The sequence below is a fragment of the Pristiophorus japonicus genome, chromosome 15 (assembly GCF_044704955.1).
Source record: "Pristiophorus japonicus isolate sPriJap1 chromosome 15, sPriJap1.hap1, whole genome shotgun sequence".
In the NCBI taxonomy this organism is placed as follows: Eukaryota; Metazoa; Chordata; class Chondrichthyes; family Pristiophoridae; genus Pristiophorus; species Pristiophorus japonicus.
This window is the reverse complement of record NC_091991.1, coordinates 111,575,694-111,602,600: the sequence shown is the minus strand read 5'-3', so window position 1 is coordinate 111,602,600 and position 26,907 is coordinate 111,575,694. Positions and strand designations below refer to the sequence as shown.

Below are 26,907 nucleotides of genomic sequence, written 5' to 3'. Positions count from 1 at the left end.
GTGGCGGTGTAAGCTGTGAGAAGGACGCTAAGAGGCTGCAGAGTGACTGGGACCAGTTAGGTGAGTGGGCAAATGCATGGCAGATGCAGTATAATGTGGATAAATGTGAGGTTATCCACTTTGGGGGCAAAAACATGAAGGCAGAATATTATCTGAATGGCGGCAGATTAGGAAAAGTGGAGGTGCAACAAGACCTGTGTTTCATGGTACACCAGTCATTGAAAGTTGGCATGCAGGTACAGCAGGCGGTGAAGAAGGCAAATGGTATGTTGGCCTTCATAGCTAGGGGTTTTGAGTATAAGAACAGGGAGGTCTTATGCAGTTGTACAGGGCCTTGGTGAGGCCTCACCTGGAATATTGTGTTCAGTTTTGGTCTCCTAATCTGAGGAAGGACGTTCTTGCTATTGAAGGAGTGCAGCGAAGATTCACCAGATTGATTCCCGGGATGGCAGGATTGACATATGAGGAGAGACTGGATCAACTGGGCCTTTATTCACTGGAGATTAGAAGGATGAGAGGGGATTTCATAGTAACATATAAAATTCTGACAGTACTGGACAGGTTAGATGCAGGAAGAATGTTCCTAATGTTGGGGAAGCCCAGAACCAGGGGTCACAGTCTAAGGATAAGGGGTAAGCCATTTAGGACTGAGATGAGGAGAAACTTCTTCACTCAGAGAGTTGTTAACCTGTGGCTTCCCCTACCGCAGAGAGTTGTTGATGACAGTTCATTGGATATATTCAAGAGGGAGTTAGATATGGCCCTTATGGCTAAAAGGATCAAGAGGTATGGAGAGAAAGCAGGATAGGAGTACTGAGGTGAATGATCAGCCATGATCTTATTGAATGGTGGTGCAGGCTCGAAGGGCCAAATGGCCGACTCCTGCACCTATTTTCTATGTTTCTATGTTTCTATTTGAGGGAGAGGGGGACAGTACCTGAGGAGAGAGAACTGTTAACAATGTTGGCTAACATGGGAGCCAGAAAAGGAAGTTGGGTGGTCAGCAGTTTGGTGGGAATAAGGTCGAGGGAGCAGGAAGTGGGTCTCATGGACAAAATGAGCTCAGAAAGGTCATGAGGGGAGATCGGAGAGAAACTGGAGAAAGATGTGAGGTCAGGGCTAGGGCAGGGGACTTCCTTAGAGGAAGTTTGGTCTGGTGCACTGGGGGAAGGAAGGGAACTGATCGAGACAGCTGATCGAATGGTCTCAATTTTGGAGACAAAGAAGTCCATGCTCCTCACACTTATTGTCAGAGATGAGGGTGGAGACTGGGGAGAGGGGTTTAAAAAGCCAGTTAGCAGTGGAGAATAGAAGCGGTAAACATCGCCCGGTGCTAAAATGAATTGGATAAACGGCTATGGAGAAACACTTACCAGGATGGTATCAGGGATGAGGGATTTCAGGCGCATGGAGGAACTGAAGAAGCTCTTTAGAGCAGAGAAGGTTGAGAAGAGATTGAATAGAGGTGTTCAAAATGATGAGGTGTTTTGAGAGAGTAAATAAAGAGAAAGGGCTAGAAATTCATCTGCTTAGCACTGCCCGTTAGCGTCCGAGCGGGGCGTGTAACGGGCCGCGAAGCGGTTACCGCCCGAGCGCCGAGCTGTCAGTGCCTCCCACAATCTTCAGATTACTGGCGGTGCTAACAGTTAGCGTTACGCACTCTAGCGACACCCACTGGGTGACGTCAGTGAGTGTGTGTTGTCCCGGTAGCGCCCGGCGCAACTCCCGACAGGGAAAATAGGCGTCACGGAGAAGCTGCCAGGGGCGAAATGTCCGAGGGGAGAGCAGGTGGGCAGTTCAAATATTTTTGTTTTCCATTAATGCGTCTCTCCTGGATGCTGGGCCTTGGCTTTTGTTTCAGTTTTCGGGTGGTCCTTTTAGGCGTCGGGATGCTGGTTTCCGAGTGCCAGAACTGCAGCAGCGCTCCCATGATAGCGCACCAGGAATCCGGGTTAGCGCCCTGAGAGGGGTGTGGAACACATCCCCTAGTGCTCCACTCCCTCTCTTGGGGCGCTAATAGTGAATATGCCGATTGGAGGCGGTAAACATGGCCCGGTGCTAAAATGAATTGGATAAATACTTAAAGGGCTATGGAGAAAGATCAGAGAGTGGGACTCATTGGATCACTCCTTCAAGGCATCAGCACTGGCAGGACGGGCCAAATGGCCTCCTTCTGTGCCATATGTTTCTATAACTAAAGAAGGAAAGACTTGCATTTATATAGCGCCTTTCACTACCACCGGACGTCTCAAAATGCCTTGCAATCAATGAAATACTTTTGAAGTGTAATCATTGCTGTAATGTCATCATCATCATTGGCAGTCCCTCGAGAATCGAGGAAGACTTGCTTCCACATTAAAAGTGAGTTCTCAGGTGGCTGTAGAGTCCAATATGGGAATTACAGTCTCTGTCACAGGTTGAAGGAAAGGGTGGGTGGGACTGGTTTGCTGCACGCTCCTTCCGCTGCCTGCGATTGCTTTCTGCATGCTCTCGACGACGAGACTCGAGGTGCTCAGCGCCCTTACGGGAATTGTAAGCTGCTAAATTAGAGGCTTCCACTTGCATTGCTGTGGAAATAAAGCCAGTGTTGTTGCTTGCCTTGCCTGGACCAGCCGACTCGAAGTTCAGAAGAATGAGAGGTGATCTTATCGAAATGTATAAGATTATGAGGGGGCTTGACGAGGTGGATGCAGAGAGGATGTATCCACTGATGGGGAGACTAGAACTAGGGGCATGATCTTAGAATAAGGGGCCGCCCATTTAAAACCTAAGATGAGGAGAAATTTCTTCTCTGAGGGTTGTAAATCTGTGGAATTCACTGCCTCAGAGAGCTGTGGAGGTTGAGACATTGAATAAATTTAAGACAGAAATAGACAGTTTCTTGAGCGATAAGTGGTAATGGGGAGCAGGCAGGGAAGTGGAGTTGAGGTCGATAATCAGCCATGATCTTATTGAATGGCGGAGCAGGCTCGAGGGGCTGTATGGCCTACTCCTGCTCCTGTTTCTTATGTAACTCCTATCTCGCCGATCTTTTCATGGTGAATCTTCCTGTTACCTGACCCTGTGGGAGATGGTTCACATTCCTGACCCTCTAATGCGTGTTCACAGTATCTGCGCTGGGGGAACTGGGCGATCCTGCTTAACCATGCGGCTAAACCTCTGGATCTGGCTGGTTGCCTTGAGTCTTTGCCAAACTGAGATCATTGTTGGTGAAGAGCCAGGTGAAGGTAAGGAAAATATTTTAAAATTAATATATTCTTTGTGTTGGGATCTGGCTGTATTTTGGGGTTTGATGTGTTTGGGGCGGTAATGCCGGCGGGGCGGGAAAGTTAGTGCCCGGGAACAGTTTGCGCCTCAGTCAGTAACATTGGGCAGCTGGGCCCTGAGTCAGGGAGCGCAGCGCTAAGGGAGGCGTTGTACACCTCTCCTGGGCGCTACCCGGGAAACACCCGAGCTAAAAAGCCAGGCCAGGAGCGCTCCGAGAGATGCCTGGGGGCGGGGAGGTGGATGACCTAAAATAAATACCACAAAAACATTCCTAAAACATTTTCCACATTACCACAACACAAATAGCACAAAAAATGAAAAGAACAAACAGTCGCACTTGCCTGCGGAGAACTTTATCTTCCTCTCGCCCATCGGCATGGTTGCACTGCCTGATTTCCCAGGCGGTCACTGCGGAGCGAGCGGGTCGGGCAGGAGCTCAAACTCACGGCGGTGTCGCAACCAGGGGCGTTGCACACCCGTGCTGCTCCGCGCAGCCGCAAAACCGGACCCGAGGATCGCGGAGGGGCGCTGGAGGCTGACCGCCACCTTTCACACCGCTCCGGGGCCAAACCCAGAGCGCTAAGGACCGGAAAGTCCAGCCCATTTACCCTTGAAATAATTTTCCAATTAACCAAGTTCGGTGGGATGGGCGGGGAGAGTTTTAAAGCTGTGTTAATCAACATTTAAACCATTCATGGTAAAGTGCAATTGCTGTTCGCTTCACCTGATTGAACTCCAATTAAACGCAAGGTGTGTCTGTGCTTTTAAAACCTGTCTGATTGTTGGAGAAGGAAGTAATGGCCAACAGGAGCTGTGGGGAGTCCCCAAGGAGGAGCTTGTGAAGAGGAAGTAATCTTGTGTTCTTCATATCTTCTCCCCTCCCCCATTGTGAAGCCACTCACCCATTGTAATGTATTTGCTTCAAGGGTTCTTTGTTTCAGAATTCATAGCAACACATCGTTACTAAGAACTAGTTGGTTTATTAACAAAGGTTTAACAATCACACTACACATTACCAGTTCATCCACCAGGCTCACAACCACCTGCCTCATCCCCCGAACCCAACTGGCTGGGGTTTTATTGAGTCTTGTGAACATCACGTGACTGGCTAAGCCACTCCCAACTCGACAGCTCTACAAACCTGTGAGCATCCTCACAGGTACATACATTACATTCGTGTTAGCGTGCAGTGTCATGGGCGATGAATGCCCTTTGAACTTTACCCTAATGACCATTCTTTGCGTGAGCCTCGACGGTGTGTCGGGAGGCTATTCAGCCACAGTAGGCCCAAAGCTGCTGTGTTTCCAAAACAAGCCACTGGATTGTGATCAGTGGCCTGTCTGCGCCCACCCCCCCCTCACCCCCTTTACTCGTGCTTGAAACAGTAATACCCACGCAGTATTCGAAAAAGAAGGAAGAAACGTATTTAAAACTAAATTGACAGAAAATTCATTTCTCGTGTTAAATAGAACTAGCTCTCTCATAGTTCATCGAGCTGATTATTCAAACATTTCGCAATTGTTTTCTCTCTGCCATGCATCCGTTTGAACTCTTTGTTCCTCTTCCAGATTTACCTGCTGAGTTGAGGCATATACTGGTTAGTGATTGGATTTTGTTTGAATCTCATTTTCTTCTGCTATCTGTTGCTGGTTTGGATGGGTTCAGCAGCTTACACTTGTCTCTTCCTTTTAGGATAAGTTGTTGGATGGGAAATACATCGAAGGTGAGATTCTCCCAATTCTATTGGAATCTAACTACTTGAAACTTGCTCTTCCAGACTTATTGGTTCGTTTTATATATTAAAATCCTTCCCCTTCATTCCTCAGGAATTGTCGATGCACTCGAATACCTCAGGTGTGATCCTTTGCTTCATCTAAAACCAACTAAAAGAAAAAAAGACTTGCATTTATATAACACCTTTCACAACCTCAGGATGTCCCAAAGCACTTTACAGGCAATGAATTACTTTTAAAGTGTAGTCACTGTTGTAATGTGGGAAACGCAGCAGCCAATTTTGCGCACAGCAAGCTCCCACAAACAGCAATGTGATAATGACCAGATTATCTGTTTTAGTTATGTTAATTGAGGGATAAATATTGGCCCAAGACACCGGTGATAACTCCCCTGCTCTTCTTCAAAATGGTGCCCTGGGATCTTTTACGTCCACCCGAGAGAGCAGACAGGGCCTCGGTTTAACGTCTCATCCTAAAGATGGCACCTCCGACAGTGCAGCACTCCCTCAGTACTACACTGGAGTGTCAGCCTGGATTTATGTGCTAAAGTCTCTGGAGTGGGACTTGAACCCACAACCTTCTGACTCAGAGGCGAGAGTGAGCCGTGGCTATAAGTCACAAGGATATCTGATATAGGAACTGGGTTAATTTCAGACAGGTGACCAAGAAACTACCAAATTGTCGTAAAATCCACGAATGTCCTTTAGGGAAGGAAATCTGCCGTGTTTACCCGGTCTGGCCTATAAGTGACTCCAGACCCAAATCATCATCATCATAGGCAGTCCCTCGAAATCGAGGAAGGCTTGCTTCCACTCTCAAAGTGAGTTCTCAGGTGACTGAACAGTCCAATACGGGAATTACAGTCTCTGTCACAGGTGGGACAGACAGTGGTTGGAGGAAGGGGTGGGTGGGACAGGTTTGCCGCACGCTCCTTCCGCTGCTTGCGCTTGATTTCTGCATGCACTCGGCGACGAGACTCGAGGTGCTCAGCACCCTCCCAGAAGCTCTTCCTCCGCTTAGGGCGGTCTTTGGCCAGGGACTCCCAGGTGTTGGTGGGGATGTTGCATTTTATCAAGCAGGCTTTGAGGGTGTCCTGGTAACGTTTCCTCTGCCCACCTGGGACTCTCACATGATGTGGTTGACTCTTAGCTGTCCTGTGAAATGGCCTAGAAAACCATTCCGTTGTATAAGGCGGCTCACCACCAGTTCTCGAGTTCAATTAGGGCCGGGCAATAAATGCTGGCCTTGCCAGTGACGCCCACATCCCGTGAATTAATAAAAACAAGGTGCAGTATGGTGGGTGGGAAGGGTTAAAGTTCACTGTTGGGGCTGAGCAGAGGGAGATTTACTCCGCATCTTGCTGTGGTATAATTGACCAAAGGATCAATACTGAGTCATCCACAGTTGGGGGAAGGGGGAAAACTGATCCTCTTCCCTGGAATTGAGGCTCCGACACTGTCATGAGGACAATAAATGTTACTACATGCAAGTTAAAATTTAAAACCCAGCAGTTTGGGATATGTCCTGTAGAAGGTTTCAACCCACTCCAATAGGTGGGGAAAGTGCCCATAACTCCACTCGAGAGAAGTAATACATGAAAGGTGTCTTTCAAACACCTACAGCAGCGAGGTTAATGTGTTTTCTGGGTTCCAGGAATCACTCCATTATTGAACATTATGCGGAAATGCTGCGATACCTTCATTCAAAGGGGTCCAGTTTGCACAACATTCAGGTTTGCTCTATGCTAGTATTATATGGTTGCACTTTATATATGTGTACGTGTGTACGATTATTTCTATGCACAGACAGATAGATATCAATGGGAGAAATTATTTCCTCTGGTGGGGGGAGTCCAGAACAAGGGGGCGTCACCTTAAAATGAGAGCCAGGCTGTTCAGGGGTGATATCAGGAAGCACTTTGCACAAAGGGCAGTGGGAAACTGGAGCTCTCTCCCCCAAAAACAGCTGTTGAGGTTGGAGGTCAATAGAAAATGTCAACACTGAGATTGATAGATTTTTGTTAGGCAAGGGTATTGAGGGTCTCGGAACCAAGGCGGGTAGATGGAATTAAATACAGATCAGCCCTAGAAACATAGAAACTTACAGCGCAGAAGGAGGCCACTCCGGCCCATCGTGTCCGCGCCGGCCGACAAAGAGCCGCACGGCCCTCGGTCAGCAGCCCTGAAGGTTACATATAAACCTATGAACAATGACGAAAAGCAAAGAGCACCCAGCCCAACCAATCCATCTCACTCAACTGAAACATTCTACACTCCACCCCAACTGGAGCCATGTGATCTCCTGGGAGAGGCAAAATCCAGATAAAAACCCAGGCCAACTGGGGGAAAAGAATCTGGGAAAATTCCTCTCCAACCCATCCAGGTGATCGAAACTAGTCCAGGAGATCAGCGTGGCTGTATTCTATTCCCTGCAGCACTTACCATTATATCTGCGCCTACAACAAAAGGTCATCCAGTCTAATCCCAATTACCAGCTCTCGGTCCGTAACCCTACAGGTTACAGCACTTTAAGTGCCCATCCAACCATCTCTTAAAAGCGGTGAGGGTTTCTGCATCCACCGCTCTTCCAAGCAGTGAGTTCCAGAACCTCACAACCCTCTGTGTAAAGAAGTCCCCCCTCAAATCCCCTCTAAACCTTCCACCAGCCACCTTAAAACTATGCCTACTCATAATAGCCCCCTCCACCAATGGAAATAGACTCTTACTATCCACTATGTCCAGGCCCCTCAATATTCTGTACACCTCGATGAGATCTCCTCTCAACCTTCTCTGTTCCAATGAGAACAAACCCAGTCTATCCAATCTGTCCTCATAACGAAGATTCTCCATTCCAGGCAGCATCCTCGTAAATCTCCTCTGCACCCTCTCTAGTGCAATCACGTCCTTCCTATAATACAGCGACCAGAACTGCACGCAGTACTCCAGCTGTGGCCTAACCAAAGTATTATACAATTTAAGCATAACCTCCCTGCTTATATTCTATGTCTCGGCCAATAAAGGCAAGCATTCCGTGTGCCTTCTTAACCACCTTATCCACCTAGCCTGCTACTTTCAGGGATCTGTGGACAAGCACTCCAAGGTCCCTTTGTTCATCTACACTATTAAGTGGCCTACCATTTAATGTGTATACCCTTTCCTTATTAGCCCTCCCAAAGTGATCATCTCACACTTCTCAGAATTAAATTCCATTTGCCACTGCTCTGCCCACCTGACCTGTAGATTGATATCCTCCTGCAGCCCATGACTTTCCTCTTCATTATCAACCACACAGCCAATTTTAGTGTTGTCTGCAAACTTCTTAATCATACTCCCTATATTCAAATCTAAATCGCTGATATATACCACAAAGTAAGGGACCCAGTACTGAGCCCTGCGGAACCCCACTGGAAACATCCTTCCAGTCACAAACATCCATCACTCATTACCCTTTGCTTCCTACCTCCAAACCAATTTTGGATCCAACTTGCCACTTTGCTCTGTATCCTATGGGCTTTAACCTTCATGACCAGTCTACCATGTGGGACCTTATCAAAAGCCTTGCTAAAGTCCATATATACTACATCGTACACACTACCCTCATCGACCCTCTTGATTACCTCCTCAAAAAATTCAGTCAGGTTAGTCAAACACGATCTTCCCTTAACAAATCCGTGCTGACTGTCCCGAATTAATCCTTGCCTTTCCAAATGCAGATTTATCCTGTCTTTCAGGATTTTTTTCCAATAATTTTCCCATCACTGAGGTTAGGCTGACAGGCCTGTAATTAATTGGCCTATCCCTTTTTCCCTTTTAAACAGTCCTCCAATCCTCCGGCACCATGCCCAGACCCAAAGAAGACTGGAAAATGATGGTCAAGGCCTCTGCTATTTCCTCTTTTACTTCGCTTAACAGCCTGGGATGTATTTCATCCGGGCCTGGGGACTTATCTACTTTCAAAGCTGCTAAACCCCTTAACACTTCCTCTCTCATTATATTTATTTCATCCAGAATATCACACTCCTCCTCAATAGCAGTATCTGCATTACCCCTTTCCTTTGTGAAAACAGATGCAAAGTTTTCATTAAGAACCCTACCAACATCTTCCGCCTCCACACAAAGATTACCCTCATGGTCTCTAATAGGCCTTACCCTTTCTTTAGTTACCCTCTTACTCTTAATATACTTATAGACCATCTTAGGGTTTTCCTTAATTTCACTGGCCAAGAATTTCTCATGCTCTCTCTTAGTATTCCTAATATCCTTTTTAATTTTGCCTCTTAACTTTCTATATTTCTCTAAAGATTCTAAAGTATTTAGCCGTTAGTATATGACATAAGCGTCCCTTTTTTTCTTAATCCTCCCCTGTAAGTCCCTAGACATCCAGGGGGCTCTAGAATTATTTTTCCCACCCTTTTTCTTTAAGGACACATGTTTGACCTGAGCCTTCCGGATCTCCTCCTTGAATGTCTCCCACTGTTCCAACACTGATTTACCCACACGTAGGTGTTTCCAGTCCACTATAGCCAAATCACTCCTTAACTTAGCGAAATTAGCTTTTCCCCAATTTGGAACTTTTATTCCAGGCCTATCCTTGCCCTTATCCATAAACAATTTGAATTTGACTGAATTATGGTCGCTGGCACCCAAGTGCTCCCCCACTAATACCCCTTCAACCTGCCCAGCTTCATTTCCCAAAACTAAATCCAGAACCGCCCTCTCTCGTGTTGAGCTTGCTACATACTGACTAAAAAAGTTCTCTTAAATGCATTTCAAGAATTCCGCACCCTCTATACGCTTCACACTAAATTTGACCCAATCACTATTTGGATAGTTAAAATCCCCTACTATTACTACCCTATGGTTTTTAGACTTCACGGCAATTTGCCTATATATTTGCTTCTCTATCTCCCTCCCACTGTTTGGGGGTCTATAATACACGCCCAGCAGTGTGATCGCCCCTTTTTTATTTTTAAATTTGACCATGATCTAGGGGCTGAATGGTCCCTCCATGTGGTTGGTTTGAAGTTTTCTTTCAGCCTCCCTTCCCCCAAGACTCTTTCTGCTCCAGTTCGGAAGCTGCTGGGGTCACAGGTCAGCCATTGCTGATGTGGCCATTGAATTGAATTCCTCATAACGAAACCTCAGGCAGCCTATTGAGCAGGGACCAAGGATAATGATCAGGAGCAGGAACCTTGACTGCTTCCCCCACCCGCACCCAATTCTGAGACCTGTAGAGGTGCCCCTTCTCAATACTAGGTAGTGTCCTAGCTTTGGTCATTGGGCTATATTTAATTAGCTGATCCCAACTAGGATGGCAGTATTGTGGGGCGGGGGGCGGGTGGGAGGCAGAGATTGCTGTAATTGGCTTGTGTTCCATGGCTAGGGATTGGGAGTTGTGGGGGGGGGGGTGGCGAGTCAGCTGGGAATTCCCTTTCCTAGTGGTGATCCCATGGGCATTGTTTCCAAATGTTCACGAAGCGGCAAGGCATGGTGAGGGGCCTGACCATGAGGGAGGAGCCTTGCTGTGGAGGCGGGACCAAGGCTGTGAGGGTGGGGCCTGGACCGAGCTGTGGAGGAGGAACCTTGGAGCACGGCCACGGCCATGAGGGCGGGGCCTGGCCGTGAGGGTGGAGCCAGGTTGTGGGGGCAGGGTCGAGGCAGAGGGCGGGGCCTGGCTATGAAGGCGGGGCCTGGCTGTGGGGGCCTGGCCATGAGGGTGGAGCCAGGTTGTGGGGGCAGGGTCGAGGCAGAGGGCGGGGCCTGGCTATGAAGGTGGGGCCTGGCTGTGGGGGCCTGGCCGTGAGGGTGGAGCCAGGTTGTGGGGGCAGGGTCGAGGCAGAGGGCGGGGCCTGGCTATGAAGGCGGGGCCTGGCCGTGGGGGTGGAGCCAGGTTGTGGGGGCAGGGTCGAGGCAGAGGGCGGGGCCTGGCTATGAAGGCGGGGCCTGGCTGTTGGGTCAGGGCCTGGCTGTGGGGGCACGGTCAAGGCAGTGAGGGGCGGGGCCTGGCTGTGGGGGCGGGGCCTGGCTGTGGGGGCGGGGCCTGGCTGTGGGGGCACGGTCAAGGCAGTGAGGGGTTGGGCCTGGCCTTGTGGGTGGAGCCTAGGGGTGGGCCTGGCCATGAGGGCGGTGCCTGGAGGTGTGGGGCGGGGTCTGGGCCAAGCTCTGGAGGCAGAGCCTTGGGGACGGATAATGGAGAGTGAGGACTATCGGAATGTGGGTAACAGGGCCAGTATATCATACTATAACAATTCTGAAACAATAATGCTGCAGTTTGTTAAATGTTGTGGTGAGTTCTCTGGGAATATTTTAATTTTTTTCAGCCAATGGTTCTTTCTGACTAATTTTTTCTTCTTGCAGACTTCGCTCGCCAACTATTTTGAAGAAATTGTATTTCAGCCGAGGCGACTGGCCTCTGATCTTCTCCAGATGGACACCTCAACCTTCATACTCAGCAAAAAATATCTCTACAGTGGCAAGAGCATTGAGGTTGGTGCAGCGTGTTGGCGTTATCTGTGGGAGGTTGTCCTAGTGTTTAAATACCTCCATGGCCTCACCTCCTCCCTATCGCTGTAACATCCTCCGAGATCTTCTGCACTCCTCCAGTTTTGCCTCTTGCGCATCCCCAATTTTAATCGCCCCACCATCGGCGGCCGTGCCTTCAGCTGCCTGGGCCCCAAGCTCTGGAATTCCCTCCCTAAACTTCCCTGCCCTTTTACACACTCTCTCTCTCCATCTCTCTCTCTTTCTCTTTCTCTAGCTAGGGGCTTCGGTAGCAGTCGGGAGCAAAAATGGTGCCCGATGTATTTCCCACATTACAACAGTGACTACACTCCAAAAGTACTTAATTGGCTATTGTAATGTATTAGCTTCGTGGGTTCTTTGCTTAAGAATTCATAGCAACACATTGCTATTAAGAACTAGTTGGTTTATTAGCAAAAGGTTTAATAATCACACTATACATTACCAGTTCATCCACCAGGCTCACAACCACCTGCCCCATTGTGGATCCCCCGAACCCAACTGGCTGGGGTTTTATTGAGTCTTGTGAACACCACGTGACTGGCTAAGCCACTCCCAACTCAATAGCTCTACAAACCTGTGAGCATCTTCACAGGGGCATACATTACAGCTCGGTAGTCGTGAAAGGCGCTATATAAATCCAAGTCTTACTTTCCTCTCCCTGGCTTAGTGATACGACGACCATTTGCAGAACGCCTGTTGCCAACTTGGCCGAGATCAGCGAATCCAGCACAGGCCAGGGCTCAATCCTTCGATGGTGCATTGCCCCCACTCACTGACCAGTGCACAGTGAACCATCAAATCCCTCCTCTCTATTCCCCCCCCCCCCACCAAATTCCAGATAGAGCGTCCGAAATCCGGAAACATTCCAGATTTTGGTATTTCCAGATTTTAGAATGTCTTTCCGACATCCCGAATCCGGAAACGCCTGGGCAGGGGGGTGGGGTCAGAGGGTCGGCGGAGGATCCGTGTCAGGGATCGGCGGCAGGGAAAAACCTGCATTGAAGACCTGTATAAAAGGTAAGTTAAAGTTTTTATTAATTCTTTTTCAGCGATTTAGTAGGTCAGGGTTTTGTGAATTTTTATTTTTTATTTTTTGGAGTTTTTTTGTTGGTGTTTTCCCCCTCCCGAAGCCCAACTCGCAGCGATAATCGGCCTGGGACTAAAGTTGACAACGGCCGCTGATTTTTATCGCCGGTCCTTTAAAAAAATAGCGGAGTGATTAGCGGTATTTTTGCAGTAAAAATACCGCTATCGTGTTTTTTCCGATTCCGGACGACCCTTCCACGGATCAGTGCGATTTTGGAACTCCAGATTTCAGATGCTCAACCTGTATTTGCAATTATTTTCATCAGGCTGTCACTACAAAATGTCATTTTGTTCCCAATTGTTTTACAGTAAACAGTAAACATTCATCTCTCACTGGACTCATTTAACAAACGGCCAGCAGCCAACATGGGGCTTAAGGGGTTAAAATATGAAGACAGGTTGCATAAACTTGGCTTGTATTCTCGTGAGCTTAGGTGATCTGATTGTGATGTTTAAAATGTTAAACAAATTCAATGGCGTAGATAGAGATAAACTATTTCCTCTGATAGGGGAATCCAGAACAAGGGGTATAATCTTAAAATTAGAGCTAGTCCATTGAGGGGTGATGTCATTCGATAAGGTGCCACATAAAAGGTTGCTACGCATGATAAGGGCTCATGGGGTTGGGGTTAATATATTGACATGTCTAGAGGATTTGTTAACTGACAGAAAACAGAGAGTCGGCATAAATGGGTCATTTTCGGGTTGGCAATCAGTAGGTAGTGGGGTGTCACAGGGATCAGTGCTGGGGCCTTAGCTATTTACAGTCTATATTAATGACTTCGATGAAGGGACCGAGTGTAATGTACGGTCTATGAGGGAGGTTGTGACTTATCAACGGTTCTTTTGGTTGGCTCGATTTATAGGTCTTACATGTTTCACACTTTGAAACATAGTCTTTTATGTCACTGTTCAGTCCTGGCTGGTAAACGGATTCTCTGGCACGTCGAAGAGTGTTCTAGACGCCAGTGTGAGCAGCATGAAGTCACTGACGAATGTTGGATCTCAGGGATTTTGGGATGACACAGCGATAGCCTTTGAAGACTATGCCATCCTGTATTGTGAGTTTGTCACAGGCTTTGAAGTATGCCTGCGTTTCAGGCGGGCATTCATGTGTCGTTTCTGGCTGCCCCGTTGTGATTTGTTGTATGACCACTTGTAGTTTAGAGTCACTTGCAGTTGCGTGCTGTATGGTAGTCAGTCCTTGTTTAGAGAGTGGGAGAAAGTCCACCATGTTGATGCATTCCGCTGCAATTTCTGTCGGTGATCTCTCCACGTTTTTGAGATATGCGCGCGAGACGGTGCCTGCTAGGTACATTTCTTTTCCTGGTTGATACTTTATTTTAACGTCATATTGGGTTGAGCTGAAAGAGCAGACGTTGTAGTCACTTGGGTGCTGCAGATAACGGCTTGCGTCGTATAGCAACCAACGGCTTATGGTCTGTCCATAGCGTGATCTTGCGACCATATGATAGTTTCGTTCCATTCCGAAGACTTGAGCAAGCAGCTCCTTTTCGATTTGTGAGTATCGTGTTTCTGCTGGCATGAGCGCTCTGCTCGCATATGAAATTGGTCGTCCCTGTTGCAGAAGAACGAACCCAAGTCCCTTGCTCAAAGCATCTCCTTGACCTTCGGTTGCAAGTTTGTGGTCAAAGTACCTGAGCACCGGAGAATCTGTCACAAGTTGTTTGATAGCTTCAAACGCTTTGTCTTTGCTATGTATTGTCCATGTACATTAAATGTATAGTTACAATGGTGCGCCACAAGGGGTACTGTGGTGGGAGACCCGAAAGTACCTGCGAGACAGAGTATAAAAGGCTGCCCACCACACCTGAGAGGCACTCTGGAGTTACACAATAAAGGACCAAGGTCACAGCAGTTACTACAACACCAGACTGTGTGGAGTCAGTGATTGAGTGCTACATACATCACAAAGTGGCAACGAGGACACGGACGAGCTCTTCATGCAACCATGGCTACTTTGGGCACGCTAAAGGATTTCACAGAGGGTAATGACTGGGATGCCTTTCCGAAAAGGCTCGAGTACTATTTTATAGCAAACGACCTGACAGGGAACACGAACGCACTGATGGAGAAGCGTAAGGCGATATTGCTGTCCAGTTGTGGCGATGAGGTTTACCATCTTGTCAGCGATTTGCTGGCACCCGTGAGAGCCAAGGACAAGTCATATGAGCAGCTGATTGAACTCATTCGTAACCAACTGAAACCGAAGGAGAGCATCCTCACGGCCCGGCACAAATTCTACCACCACTGCAGACCTGAGGGCCAGGATGTCACAAAATATGCTGCGGACATCAGGAGACTTGCGGCGCCGTGCGATTTTGGCACACACATTAACGAGGCGTTGCGAGACGTCTTTGTTATGGGGATTGGCCATGAGGGTCTCCTTCACGAGCTGCTACCTACTGAACCTACAGTCAGCCTGCGGCAAGCCATCAACATCAGCCGGGCATTTATGACCCCGACTTGCAGTACCAAACAGATGATCCACACGGTCTCGAACCCGGCAGGTACTATTCACAGGATAGCGCCCGTCACGGACAAAACTGCAGAACGTGGCTCTGCCCAGGGCAGAGAGCGCGGACCTCAGGGTCCTGGGACTCAGAGTCCGCCAAGGGGGACTAATCGAGTAGCACCATGCTGGTGCTGCGGAGGAAGCCATGGGGCTCACCGGTGCAGGTTTGCGGACTATACGTGCAATACCTGCCACACGAAAGGCCACCTTCAGCGTATGTGCAAAAGAAACGCGACTCACCGTGTGGCTGAGGAGATGGTAGATGATCTGCTATCCAGCGAGGAGCATTGTGGTTTGGCTCGATGGGCATCCCAGCCCCAGGTGGAAGAAGATGATGCGTTTGGACTGTATACATGTACCGATGATTCGGCCCCAGTGATTATGGAAGTCAAGATTAACGGAGTCCCAGTGAGTATGGAAGTGGACACGGGGTCGGGTCAGTCGCTGATGAGTCAGGAAACTTTTGATGAACTGTGGATTAACCCAGCTGCACAACCCAAGCTGGTCCCGGTCACGGCAAAGCTGCGCACCTACACCAGGGAACTGATACCTGTTCTTGGCAGAGCGGGTGTGCAGGTATCTCACGGTGGCGAGACGCACGGTTTACCTTTGTGGATCATTGCAGGCGATGGGCCGACGCTACTCAGCAGGAGGTGGATGGGGAAGGTCCGTGGGAGCTGGGAAGACTTCATTCCTCCACAGACCGCTGTCCCCCGTGGTCACAGGCAGAGCAGGCCTCCACCTTCGGATCGGATGGCAGTGAAGGAAGCGAGTGTGGGGTTGGGCAGAGCAGCGGCGGCCATCGACTCTCCCCTGCAAAGTCTGAGAGTGAGAAAGAGGCTCTGGAACCAGCAGCAGCGCCGACCGAGCTGGAGAAGAGAGAAGGGCTTCGATGGGCTGCCCCAGCAGGCACTGTCAGCCCGCAGGCAGAGGCGGCCGTTCGTGGGGCTTGCAGCGGGAGGAGCGGTGAATCGGCAGTTTCGGGAGCGGGACTCGCTCGGCGACATCGTGAGGGCCGGTGCTCCGAGGAGCGGGGCTTGTCCAGGATCGGCTGCGGCAGTGAGGAGGTCGGCTCCGGAGGACGTGTGTGTGTGGCGACTCCCGGGCAAAAAGGTCAGCTGCGTGGGGTGCTCCGGAGGATGCGGCGGTGCGGGGTCCGGTGCATTGCGGCTCCCGGGTGCGTTCAGAGTGTGGCAGCTAGAGAGAGAGAGAGGGAGAGCAGGCAGCAGCACAGCGAGTGCAAGATGGCGGCGAGTCTCGTGGCAGCAGAGTTCTGCAGAGAGGCAGGCACCAGCAGAGCACCTAAAATGGCGGCGCCCAGTAGAAACCTCGTGGGAGAAACAAAATGGCGTCTTAAAAGAGAAATGTACCCGGGAGTCTTAAAGGGGCCTTACACCATTGGCGGTCCCCACAAAAAGACTTTTGTAAGGGCAAGAGTGAGTCAAAATGATTACTGTGATTTGTATGATGATGTGATTTATGACGAGTTAATATTTTGATGCTAAAATGATTACTGTGATTAAAATGATTGATATGATTGGTGAAAAGAGTTAATATCACAATACACAGTTAAAAGGGTTAATGGATCTGTGACTAACATGACTAATCGATTAATGCGATTTCTGATTTTGTGTGATTTATGCAGACAAGCCGCAAAGGCGACTATTTTCTGAGAACAGAGGCAACGCACCAGTTGCGATACCCTGTCTCAGCGCAGCCCATTACCTCAGGCAAAAAGGGGCAGTATGCCGCCACCATACCTTATCTAGTGGAGCTGGGATTTAATAACTGTTCAGTCTACCTGCAGCCTTTTGATATAACTCTTCAATGCATCTACATGTATCATACAAATGTACTGTCTATGTGTACCTGCTTTCTACTGGAGATGATGTTTGTGTACTTATATCACCCATGTAAGGACTGCAAACACCACATGCTTACACCAGATCACAAGCATAATCTCTACATGGGGGGGAAGAGGGAAGTGGATGGTCATGGACTCACACTCACAAATCAACCAGGACGAACAAGGCCGAGGTTACCGGCAATTTGCTTTTGGAACTGGGCGGCGGGGTGCAGTGAGATGTTATGTATTGTCCATGTACATTAAATGTATAGTTACAATGGTGCACCACAAGGGGCACTGTGGTGGGAGACCCGAAAGTACCTGCGAGACAGAGTATAAAAGGCTGCCCACCACACCTGAGGGGCACTCTGGAGTTACACAATAAAGGACCAAGGTCACAGCAGTTACTACAACACCAGACTGTGTGGAGTCAGTGATTTGAATGCTACATACATCACAGTCTTGTTCTTCCATCAATTTCCAGACCCTGTCTTTATGAGTAAGCCATCGCAGGGAATCACTGAAGTCTGAAAGATCTGGCAAGAATTTTGCGTGGTAGTTTGTCATGCTGACAAATCGTTGTACACCTGCGACATCCTGTGGTTTCTGCATTTCGTTGATTGCGACCACTTTGCTTGGGTCGGCTTTGAGTCCATCACTAGACAGTATGTGTCCCATGTATTTCACTTGGGAGCTCTTGTATTCGAACTTATCGAAGTTTAGTTTGATGTTTCCATCTCTGCATGAATTTGCATAAGTTTACGTAATGATCGTGATTGACCTCTTTAAATGTCTCACTGCGTCCAGTGATCAAGATATCATCTGCAATCTTGTAGACTCCATCTCGACCCTCGAGGTTCTGCTCTAGCTTCTGCTGGAAGATTTCCAGGGCAGGACAGATCCCAAATGGCATTCTATTATATCAATATCATCCCCATGGAGTCTGGAAGGTCGTGAGGTAGGAGGACTGTGTGTCTAGTTCACATTGCAAGAAACCCTCCTTGCAATCTGCTTTAGTGAAGACCTTTACATTTGTCATCTGTGGCAAGCTGTCATCGATCACAGCAAGTGGATAGTGTCTATTTTTCAGGGCATTGTTCAGATGTTGAGGGTCGATACATACTCGTATCTTTCCATTTGGTTTTTGTATAGTCACTAGATTGGATACCCAGTCTGTCGGTTCAACAACTTTTGTGATGATTTTTCGATTTTCCAAACGATCGAGTTCCTCTTTCAGCATTTGTTTGATCGTTATTGGCACCCGTCTGGGTGGCATTACAGCTGGTATCGCTGATTCATTAAGTTCAAGGTGGACTGTCCCTGGCATGTGTCCAAGTCCTTTAAACACATCCGGATACGCATTGTTGACATCAGTTTTTGACGCTAGCGAGACATTTGCCTTGTTCGTAGTTTGCGATTCGCGTGGTTCATTTACCACCGCGATATTCTGATGCTGCACTTTTATCAGTTGTACCTGTTGAGCAGTGCGTGAGCCAATCAGTGGGGCACTTTGGTCCTCAATAATCACAAAGGGAACAATGTACTTTTGCTTGTTATATTTTCGAGTGGCACATTACAAGTCCCTACCATTGGAATGGTTGCATGGTTGTCATATAGTGATAGTATTGTCTTAGATTCTTTTCTTAGACCCACAAAGGAAGAATTCACAGACAAAGAGTTCATGAACAATTGCAGATATTGTGGCAAAAGACATGAGCTGTCAAAAACTAAATGCTCAGCATGTGGGAAGACCTGCACAAGTAGCGGCAAACAAAATCACTTTTCTCAAAAGTATTGGCAGAATGGATCGAGGCAGAAGTTTACACATAACCCTAAATATAAGGGCAAGCCAAAAATTCATGCACTATATGAAGAGAGTTATGATTCTGATTTTGAAGTCATGACTGTAAAGATGCTTAGTAAAGTTGATCGCACAATCAAGGACAAAGCTGACAGAAAGTATCTGAACAAGATTATAGTTACCTTCTCCATTAAAAATCAAATGGTAAAAATGCAAATAGATTGTGGGGCCAAATGCAATGTGCTACCTCTTAGATACTTACCAAAAGGCTTAAAGAAAACAGAGAGTAGGGATTAACGGGTCTTTTTCAGGTTGACAGGCTGTAACTAGTGGGGTGCTGCAGGGATCAATGCTGGGGGCTCAGCTATCTACAATCTATATTAATGACCTAGATGAAGGGACCGAGTGTAATGTATCCAAGTTTGCTGACGGTACAACGCTAGGTGGGACAGTAAGCTGTGAGGGGAACACAAAGAGTCTGCAAAGGGATATAGACAAACTAAGTGAGTGGGCAGTGAGGTGGCAGATGGAGTATAATGTGGGGAAATGTGAGGTTATTCACTTTGGTAGGAAGAATAGAAAAACAGAATATTTTTTAAATGGCGAGAGACTTTTAAATGTTGGTGTTCAGAGATTTGGGTGTCCTTGTGCAAGAAACACAGAAAGATAACATGCAGGTACAGCAAGCAATAAGGAAGGCAAATAGCATGTTGTCCTTTATTGCAAGGGGGTTGGAGTATAAGAGTAAGGAAGTCTGGCTACAATCGTACAGGGCCTTGGTGAGACCACACCTGGAGTACTGTGCACAGTTTGGGTCTCCTTATCTAAGGAAGGATATACTTGTCTTGGAGGCGGTACAACAGAGGTTCACTAGATTGGTCCCTGGGATGAGAGGGCTGCCTTATGATGAGAGATTATGTAGAATGGGCCTATACTCTCCGGAGTTTAGAAGAATGAGAGATGGTCTCATTGAAACATACAAGTTTCTGAAGGGGATTGACAGGGTAGATGCTGAGAGGATGTTTCCCCCTGGCTGGAGTGTCTAGAACTAGGGGGCATAGTCTCAGGATAAGGGATAGGCCATTAAGACAGAGATGAGGAGGAATTTCTTTACTCAGAGGGCTGTGAATCTTTGGAATGTTCTGCCCCAGAGGGCTGTGGATGCTGAGACTCTGAATATATTCAAGGCTGAGATCGATAGATTTTTGGAGTCGAGGGGAATCAAGGGATATGGGGATCGGGCGGGAAAGTGGAGTTGAGGTCGATGATCAGCCATGATTTTATTGAATGATGGAGCAGGCTCGAGGGGCCGCACGGTCTACTCCTGCTCCTATTTCTTATGTTCTTAGTTAACCTCAGTAGCTCCAATTTAATTCAGACCAATATCTTAAACTAAACGCACATCCCAGCTTGAAAAAGAGGGCGGAGCCACTTGTACAGCAACATTCACACATGCTTCGTACGGGAACGTAACATTCGCACTGAAAACAAAAAACATTTCTGTAGAACAATAGACATGACCTTCCCTTTTTTTAAAATTCCATTATGAACTATTTTTATCCTCTTTCACTTAAACCAATTTTCAATTTCTGATGTTTTCTACTGAATCCCATTCTGTACTGAATCCCATTCTGTACTGATTCCCAATCTGAAGCTCCCTGTTCATGTCCTCACCCAAGTCTGTGGCCTCCTGCACAGTTTATAACACTTTGCCCTGGGATATGGGAGGGGTGCAACGGCATAGAGTGAAGGGTGAAGGGAATGCTGAAGATTCGGTCAAGACTCCCAACTTGAGGGGCCGTATGGCCGACTCCTGCTCCTAGTTCTTGTATCAGCAAGCATTTGTTTTCACACAAAGAGCTGTGGAAATCTGGAACTCTCTCCCCCAATAGGCTGTGGATCCTGGGGGTCTGATGGAACCTTCAAGACAGAGATTGATATAGTTTTGTTGGGTACAGGTAACCGGGGATAAGGAGAAAAAGTGAGTAAATGGCGTTGAGATGCAGATTGGCCATGATCTAATTGAATGGCTGTTCAGGCTCAAGGGGCTGAATGGCCTCCTCCTCCTGCTATGGGAATATAGGACAAGCTTGATGGACTGAATGGCCTCCTCCTCTTCCTATGGGAATGTAGGGTTAGTCTTCTTGAAGGACAAGTTCGAATGGGCTGAAGGGCCACCTATTGTGAGATTTGTGGTCTCGGGCTGGTTCTGTGAGACGACGATTATATTAAGAACTCCCTCTCTCTCTCCATTTCATTTGCCTAGCTTGCATTCACCACGATCGACTTTGAGTATATCAAAACCCAGATAATGCAGATGCCCGGGGGCAATCGCGCTCTGTTTGTGACCAGCTGGGAGAAGTGTCTACCATTGATCAGCTCCTCGCCGTGCTTGGAGCTGTTGATCGAGTCGTTGAGACTGTCTTCCGCCATCTACCTCCAACCAGAGATGGTTGTGAACATGCCCGGAGATCTTCAAGAAGAGACTTTTAAAAATATGTAAGTAGATAATGTATCCATTTTACTGTGCTTGCTCACCTGTCGGTATCTTCCTGACTGGGTGCTGGGGGCATTCCTTGGCATTTACTTTTCTCATCGCCTAGCACCGGCAGTCGGGACCCCGTCCATGTGGCCGGCAATTATGCGTGAGCCTGGACAGTGAGCGCTGCTATTCCACCATCTCAACTTCCCCATGCTCGTCCTTTCCAGCAGGGGGTCACTGGTCCGGTCCATGATGTTTGGAAACCTGGCTAATGTTTCCCTCCCCACCACCGCCCCCAAGCACACCGAGGTCAGTAATGGAAGCCCTATTGCTGTCGCACTTGCTCTCAACACAGACCAAAGCATTGGGCCTGCCTGGGACTTTATGGGGCAGCCACAAGGTGCATTGTACCCTTGAGCCATCACAGCAGCGCATTGGTATACAACACACCGAGTTCATTTCACTGAGCAGGGGGGATCCTGGCCAATATTTATCCCTCAACCAACATCACTACAACAGATTATCTGGTCATTATCACATTGCTGTTTGTGGGAGCTTGCTGCATGCAAATTGTCTGCCGCGTTTCCTACATTACAACAATGACTACAATCCAAAAGTACTTCATTGGCTGTAAAGCACTTTGGGACTTCCTGAGGTTGTGAAAGGCGCTATATAAATGCAAGTCTTTCTTCTTTTCACTATTATAGATTGAATTGTGGCCAATTTCCATTAAAATCCCTCCAGACTAAGGACATTATTAGAAATTCAATTATAACTTGAATAGAATAGACCGCTAATGAAATATCTTGCCCCTCTGACCACTGTCTGATTCAGTTGTCAGCTTGTAAGGTCAGCTGTGGTTCAGTGGGCAGCACTCTGGCCTCGGAGTCAGAAGGTCGTGGGTTTGAGCCCCTATCCAGAGACTCGAGCCCATAATCCAGGCCGTCGCTCCCAGTGCGGTGCCGATGGAGCGCATCTCTCTGTTGGTTTGCTGCTGTCGTGCCAGGTCCTGAACTGACGAGACTAACATCCCTTCACGTTGGAATGTGTGAACTTTGAACTGGCCGAGAGCAAGGCTTCAACTGACCAATCAAAGCCTAACCCAAGCAAGCCGTGTTACAGTGAATGAATCATAGGCAGTCCCTCGAGGCGAGGATGACTTGCTTCCATGCCAAAAAAAGATGAGTTCACAGGTATTCCAATGAAGGACCTAATATTCCAGGTCCTGAAAGGCATATTGAAGGGTGGAAGTTGTCTGTGCGTGGATTTTTTTTAAAGTGTGGTGGCCGTTGTACACTAGCCATCACACGGGCTTGACAGAGCTAGGTTTTGGTCCAGTGGCAAGGACTAACCAAGACGACTGGAGACCAGCTCTGCTGCACAGACCTTGTGCGCACACATATCGCAGTGTGGTCTGGCCTGTGCTGCCCCTGGGCCCGAACTCATGTCTCTCCTGGGCCCTGACCTGGGCAAGGTCAGGGTGAAGGAGCAGCGAGAGACTGTGGAGGGGATGAATACAGTATTCACAACCCCCCAATTAGACCAAGTAATAAATCTTGGCTCCCACGGTGTACTCTGTATTCCTGTTTTGTCATTAAAAATAAAATGACTTTGGTTCTTCTAGAACAGCGGTGTTTAAGGAACTCTACGACAAGATGACTGCTCGTACCCAAAGGGCGATTTACGAGTGGATCCGACAGATCTTGAAGAGATCCTATAAACAGCCTGGTAGGTGAACTCGAGCTCGGTGGGACCACCCTTCGGTGCCTTTGTCAGAAGGAAGGGTGTATCACATCCCTCAATGTCTCCGTTTTCCCCAAAACAGGGTCGAGTGGGGCAGAATCGTGGATCACTGCGGAGAACCTGTGGTTCCTGGGGAGATACATTGTCCACCTCCCACCAGAGGAGATCCAGAAGATTAGTCTCAATGAGGTGAGCAAAGGGTGTGCAGAATGTAGGACTGTGAGACCTGACTCTCTTCTAAATTGATCAGCATCAGTCAGGATAGCAGGCTCGAGGGGCTGAAAGGCCTTTCCTTGTGTCATGGCCTCTTGAGCCCTTTGATTTGATCTCCAAAAGTGGGATCTAGGTCCATTAATCAGGTTTTTTTTGAGTCAAAATGTCGCTACCGCCAATGGTGTTGCTCCATTGGGCTGCTTGCATGGGTTTCTACCCCCTCGGGCATGTAAAAACCCTCCAGTGCAGTACTGAGGGAGTGCCGCACTGTCGGAGGGGCAGTACCGAGGGAGCACCGCACTGTCAGAGGGGCAGTACCGAGGGAGCACTGCACTGTCAGAGGGGCAGTACCGAGGGAGCACCGCACTGTCAGAGGGGCAGTACCGAGGGAGCACCGCACTGTCAGAGGGGCAGTACCAAGGGAGCACCGCACTGTCAGAGGGGCAGTACCGAGGGAGCACCGCACTGTCAGGGGCAGTACCGAGGGAGCACCGCACTGTCAGAGGGGCAGTACCGAGGGAGCACCGCACTGTCAGATGAGCAGTACCGAGGGAGTGCCGCACTGTCAGAGGGGCAGTACGAGGGAGCGCTGCACTGTCGGAGGTGCCGTCTTTCAAATGAGACATTAAACCGAGGCCCCGTCTGCTCTCTCAGGTGGACGCAAAAGATCCCACGGCACTATTTCAAAGAGGAGCAGGGGAGTTATCCCTGGTGTCCTGGCCAATATTTATCCCTCAACCAACATGACTAAAACAGATTATCTGGTCATTATCACATTGCTATTTTGGGAGCTTGCTGTGCGCAAATGGCTGCCGCGTTTCCCACATTACAACAGTGACTGCACTTCATTGGCTGTAAAGCGCTTTGGGACGTCCTGAGATCGTGACAGGTGCAAATAAATGCAAGTCTTTCTATGTTTCTCTATTTATTTGCTGTGCTGAGACTAGCGAAGAAGCCCCATTTATCCCTGCTGCCACCCCCAGTTTAAAGTAAAGATGTTCCCACTTTAGAAGTGTGCACAAGTGTCGATGGAACTGCGATCCCTTCAGTGATGAGTTCAGGAAGTAAGGGATAGACTAGAGACCAGAATTGGAGGGGAGCAGCGATTGCGGAGGGTTTTAATTTGATACACATCGGTGCCTTTGTGTTTTTGTTTAAACCCAGATTCGACTGTTCATTAACTATGACAACGCGACAAAGCAGCTGGATTCTGTGTATGACATCACACCCGCCACTGCCAAAGCTTTCCAGGAGAGGATCGACGCGTGTGGGTTTGACCTGGCCAACACCTCGACTGTGTACAGGTAAACAGCACCTCCTCGCCGTCACCCGCGCCCAGGGACTCTCCTTACACCAGCCCCTCTGAACTCTGACCCCGAGGGATTCATTCCCTAAACGCACACGTTATTGAAGCCCCTCGCCCGCCTTCTCCTTTGTGCATTAAAGAACATCTCAATATCATTCTCACAACCAAAGTGCAGGTCCACAGATCCCTGACGGTAGCAGGCCAGGTTAAGAACATAAGAATTAGGAGCAGGAGTAGGCCATTCGGCCCCTCGAGCCTGCACCACCATTCAGCGAGACCATGGCTGATCTTCGACCTCAACTCCACTTTCCTGCACTGTCCCCATATCCCTCGATTCCCTTAATATCCAAAAATCTATCGATCTCTGTCTTGAATATACTCAAAGACTGAGCCTCCATAGCCCTCTGGGGCAGAGAATTTCAGAGATTCACCACCCTCTGAGTGAAGAAGTTTCTCCTCATCTCAGTCCTAAAGGGCCAACCCCTTATTCTGAGACTGTGACCCCTGGTTCTAGACTCCCCAGCCAGAGGAAACATCCTCCCTGCATCTCCCTGTCAAGTCCTGTAAGAATTTTGTATGTTTCAATGAGATCACCTCTCATTCTTCTAAACTCGAGAGAAAATAAAGGTAGATAAGGTGGTTAAGAAGGCATATTGAATACTTGCTTTTATTAGCTGAGGCATAGAATACAAGAGCTGGGGGGTTATGCTTGAACTGTATAAAACATTAGTTAGGCCACAGCTAGAGTACTGCGTGCAGTTCTGGTCACCACATTACAGGAAGGATGTGATTGCACTCGAGAGGGTGTAGAGGAGATTTACGAGGATGTTGCCTGGACTGGAGAATTTTAGCTATGAGGAAAGATTGGATAGGCTGCGGTTGTTTTCATTGGAACAGAGGAGACTGAGGGGAGACCTCAATGAGGTGTATAAAATTATGAGGGGCCTAGATAGAGTGGATAGGACAGACCTATTTCTTTTAGCGGAGGATTCAACAACCCGGGGCATAGATTTAAAATAATTGGTAGGAGGTTTAGAGGGGATTTGAGGGGAAATTTCTTCACCCAGAGGGTGGTGGGAGTCTGGAACTCACGGCCTGAAAGGGTGGTAGAGGCAGAAACCCTCACCACATTTTGGGCTCAATTTCCCCCAGTGATTTGCGCCGTTTTTTGGGAGCAGGCTGCTTTTTCTGGCCTAACTTAAAGATCCCCAATTTGCATCAGCGTAACTCATTTAGTTCTGTTTTTTGGGGGTAAGTGTTTTTTTTCCTCAAAAAGGGGCGTTACCAGCCACTGACGCCAATTCTGGCCATTTAGGCAACTTTGGCCAGCCAATAGTTACTCCATTTCTGTTTAGGCCAGCGTATGTGGCCTCTCCAGAAAACCCTTGCGGAGAGTTAAAGAAATCGGTGCAGGTAAGGAAATCGGCGCAGATAAGTACATCGGAGGACATTCGGCCTGGGATAGGGTCGGGAAGCGGAGTGGACCTGGACTGGCACGAAATCGGGGGCCACAGAGCGGCGGGAAGGCACCGGAGAGGCTCGTGGTGAAGGGAGCAAGCTGGCCGGCACTCACTCGGGGGTCACAGAGGACCAGGACCGGCATTCCTGGCACACACACACAACTTGCTCTTTAAAAATGGACGATTGCCAACTCGGAGCTCTACTGCGCATGTGCAGCCATTTCAGTGACGTCAAGAACGTCAGTTTTTCCCCCGCACATGTGCAGAAAGCCCAGCTGCTTTTTCCGGCGCAGACTGTGGGCTCCTCCCCTCCCCCCCCCCCCCCCCCCCCGCTGTGCGGCTCCAGATTACAGTACAAACATTGGGGAAAGTTCGGACATGTTTTTCTGGCGTATTTCTGGACCTAAATAAGCGACGCAACTCTGGCAATACGCCAGAAAACGGAACTTAGGGAAAATTGAGCCCTTTAAAAGTATTTGGATGTGCTCTTGAAATGCCGTAACCTACAGGGCTATGGACCTAGAGCTGGAAAGTGGGATTAGGCTGGGTGGCTCTCTGTCAGCCGGCACGGACACGACAGGCCAAAATCGCCTCCGTCCGTGCTGTAAATCTCTCTCGTTCTATGATTCCCCTTTTACTTTTCCAGACTGGGTCTTCTCGTCTGTTTCTTCGACAATGTGCAGGAGCTGGACACTGGAGAGGCTCGCAGCCTACTTCACCAGATGATCAAGTGTAACCGCCTCACGGGCTTCCAGGCTGATGTGAAGAAGGTAGGGAGTCTCCTGGAATCCACGCTTGCTCAGAGACACACAGAAGTTGCTCGCTTCCATCTGTGGGGGCGGTCAGAAGATAGTTATTAATAAATCCAATGGGGAATTCAAGAGAAACTTCTTGACCCAGAGAGTGGAGAGAA

General features: G+C 48.5%; 1 protein-coding gene across 1 annotated transcript in view; it reads left to right on the top strand.

Moving 5' to 3' along the window:
* The window catches only part of LOC139281585 (otoancorin-like), a 116,577-nt gene that overhangs the window by 9,820 nt on the left and 79,850 nt on the right, over positions 1–26,907 (top strand). Inside the window, exons 2-12 of the mRNA XM_070901738.1 lie at positions 3,109–3,227; positions 4,836–4,864; positions 4,960–4,990; positions 5,094–5,121; positions 6,654–6,732; positions 11,357–11,485; positions 21,057–21,289; positions 22,897–23,004; positions 23,105–23,204; positions 24,393–24,532; positions 26,641–26,764. Of these exons, the coding sequence (XP_070757839.1) occupies positions 3,146–3,227; positions 4,836–4,864; positions 4,960–4,990; positions 5,094–5,121; positions 6,654–6,732; positions 11,357–11,485; positions 21,057–21,289; positions 22,897–23,004; positions 23,105–23,204; positions 24,393–24,532; positions 26,641–26,764 (1,083 nt within the window). The 5' untranslated portion in view covers positions 3,109–3,145. The remainder of the gene's footprint in view (positions 1–3,108; positions 3,228–4,835; positions 4,865–4,959; positions 4,991–5,093; positions 5,122–6,653; positions 6,733–11,356; positions 11,486–21,056; positions 21,290–22,896; positions 23,005–23,104; positions 23,205–24,392; positions 24,533–26,640; positions 26,765–26,907) is intronic.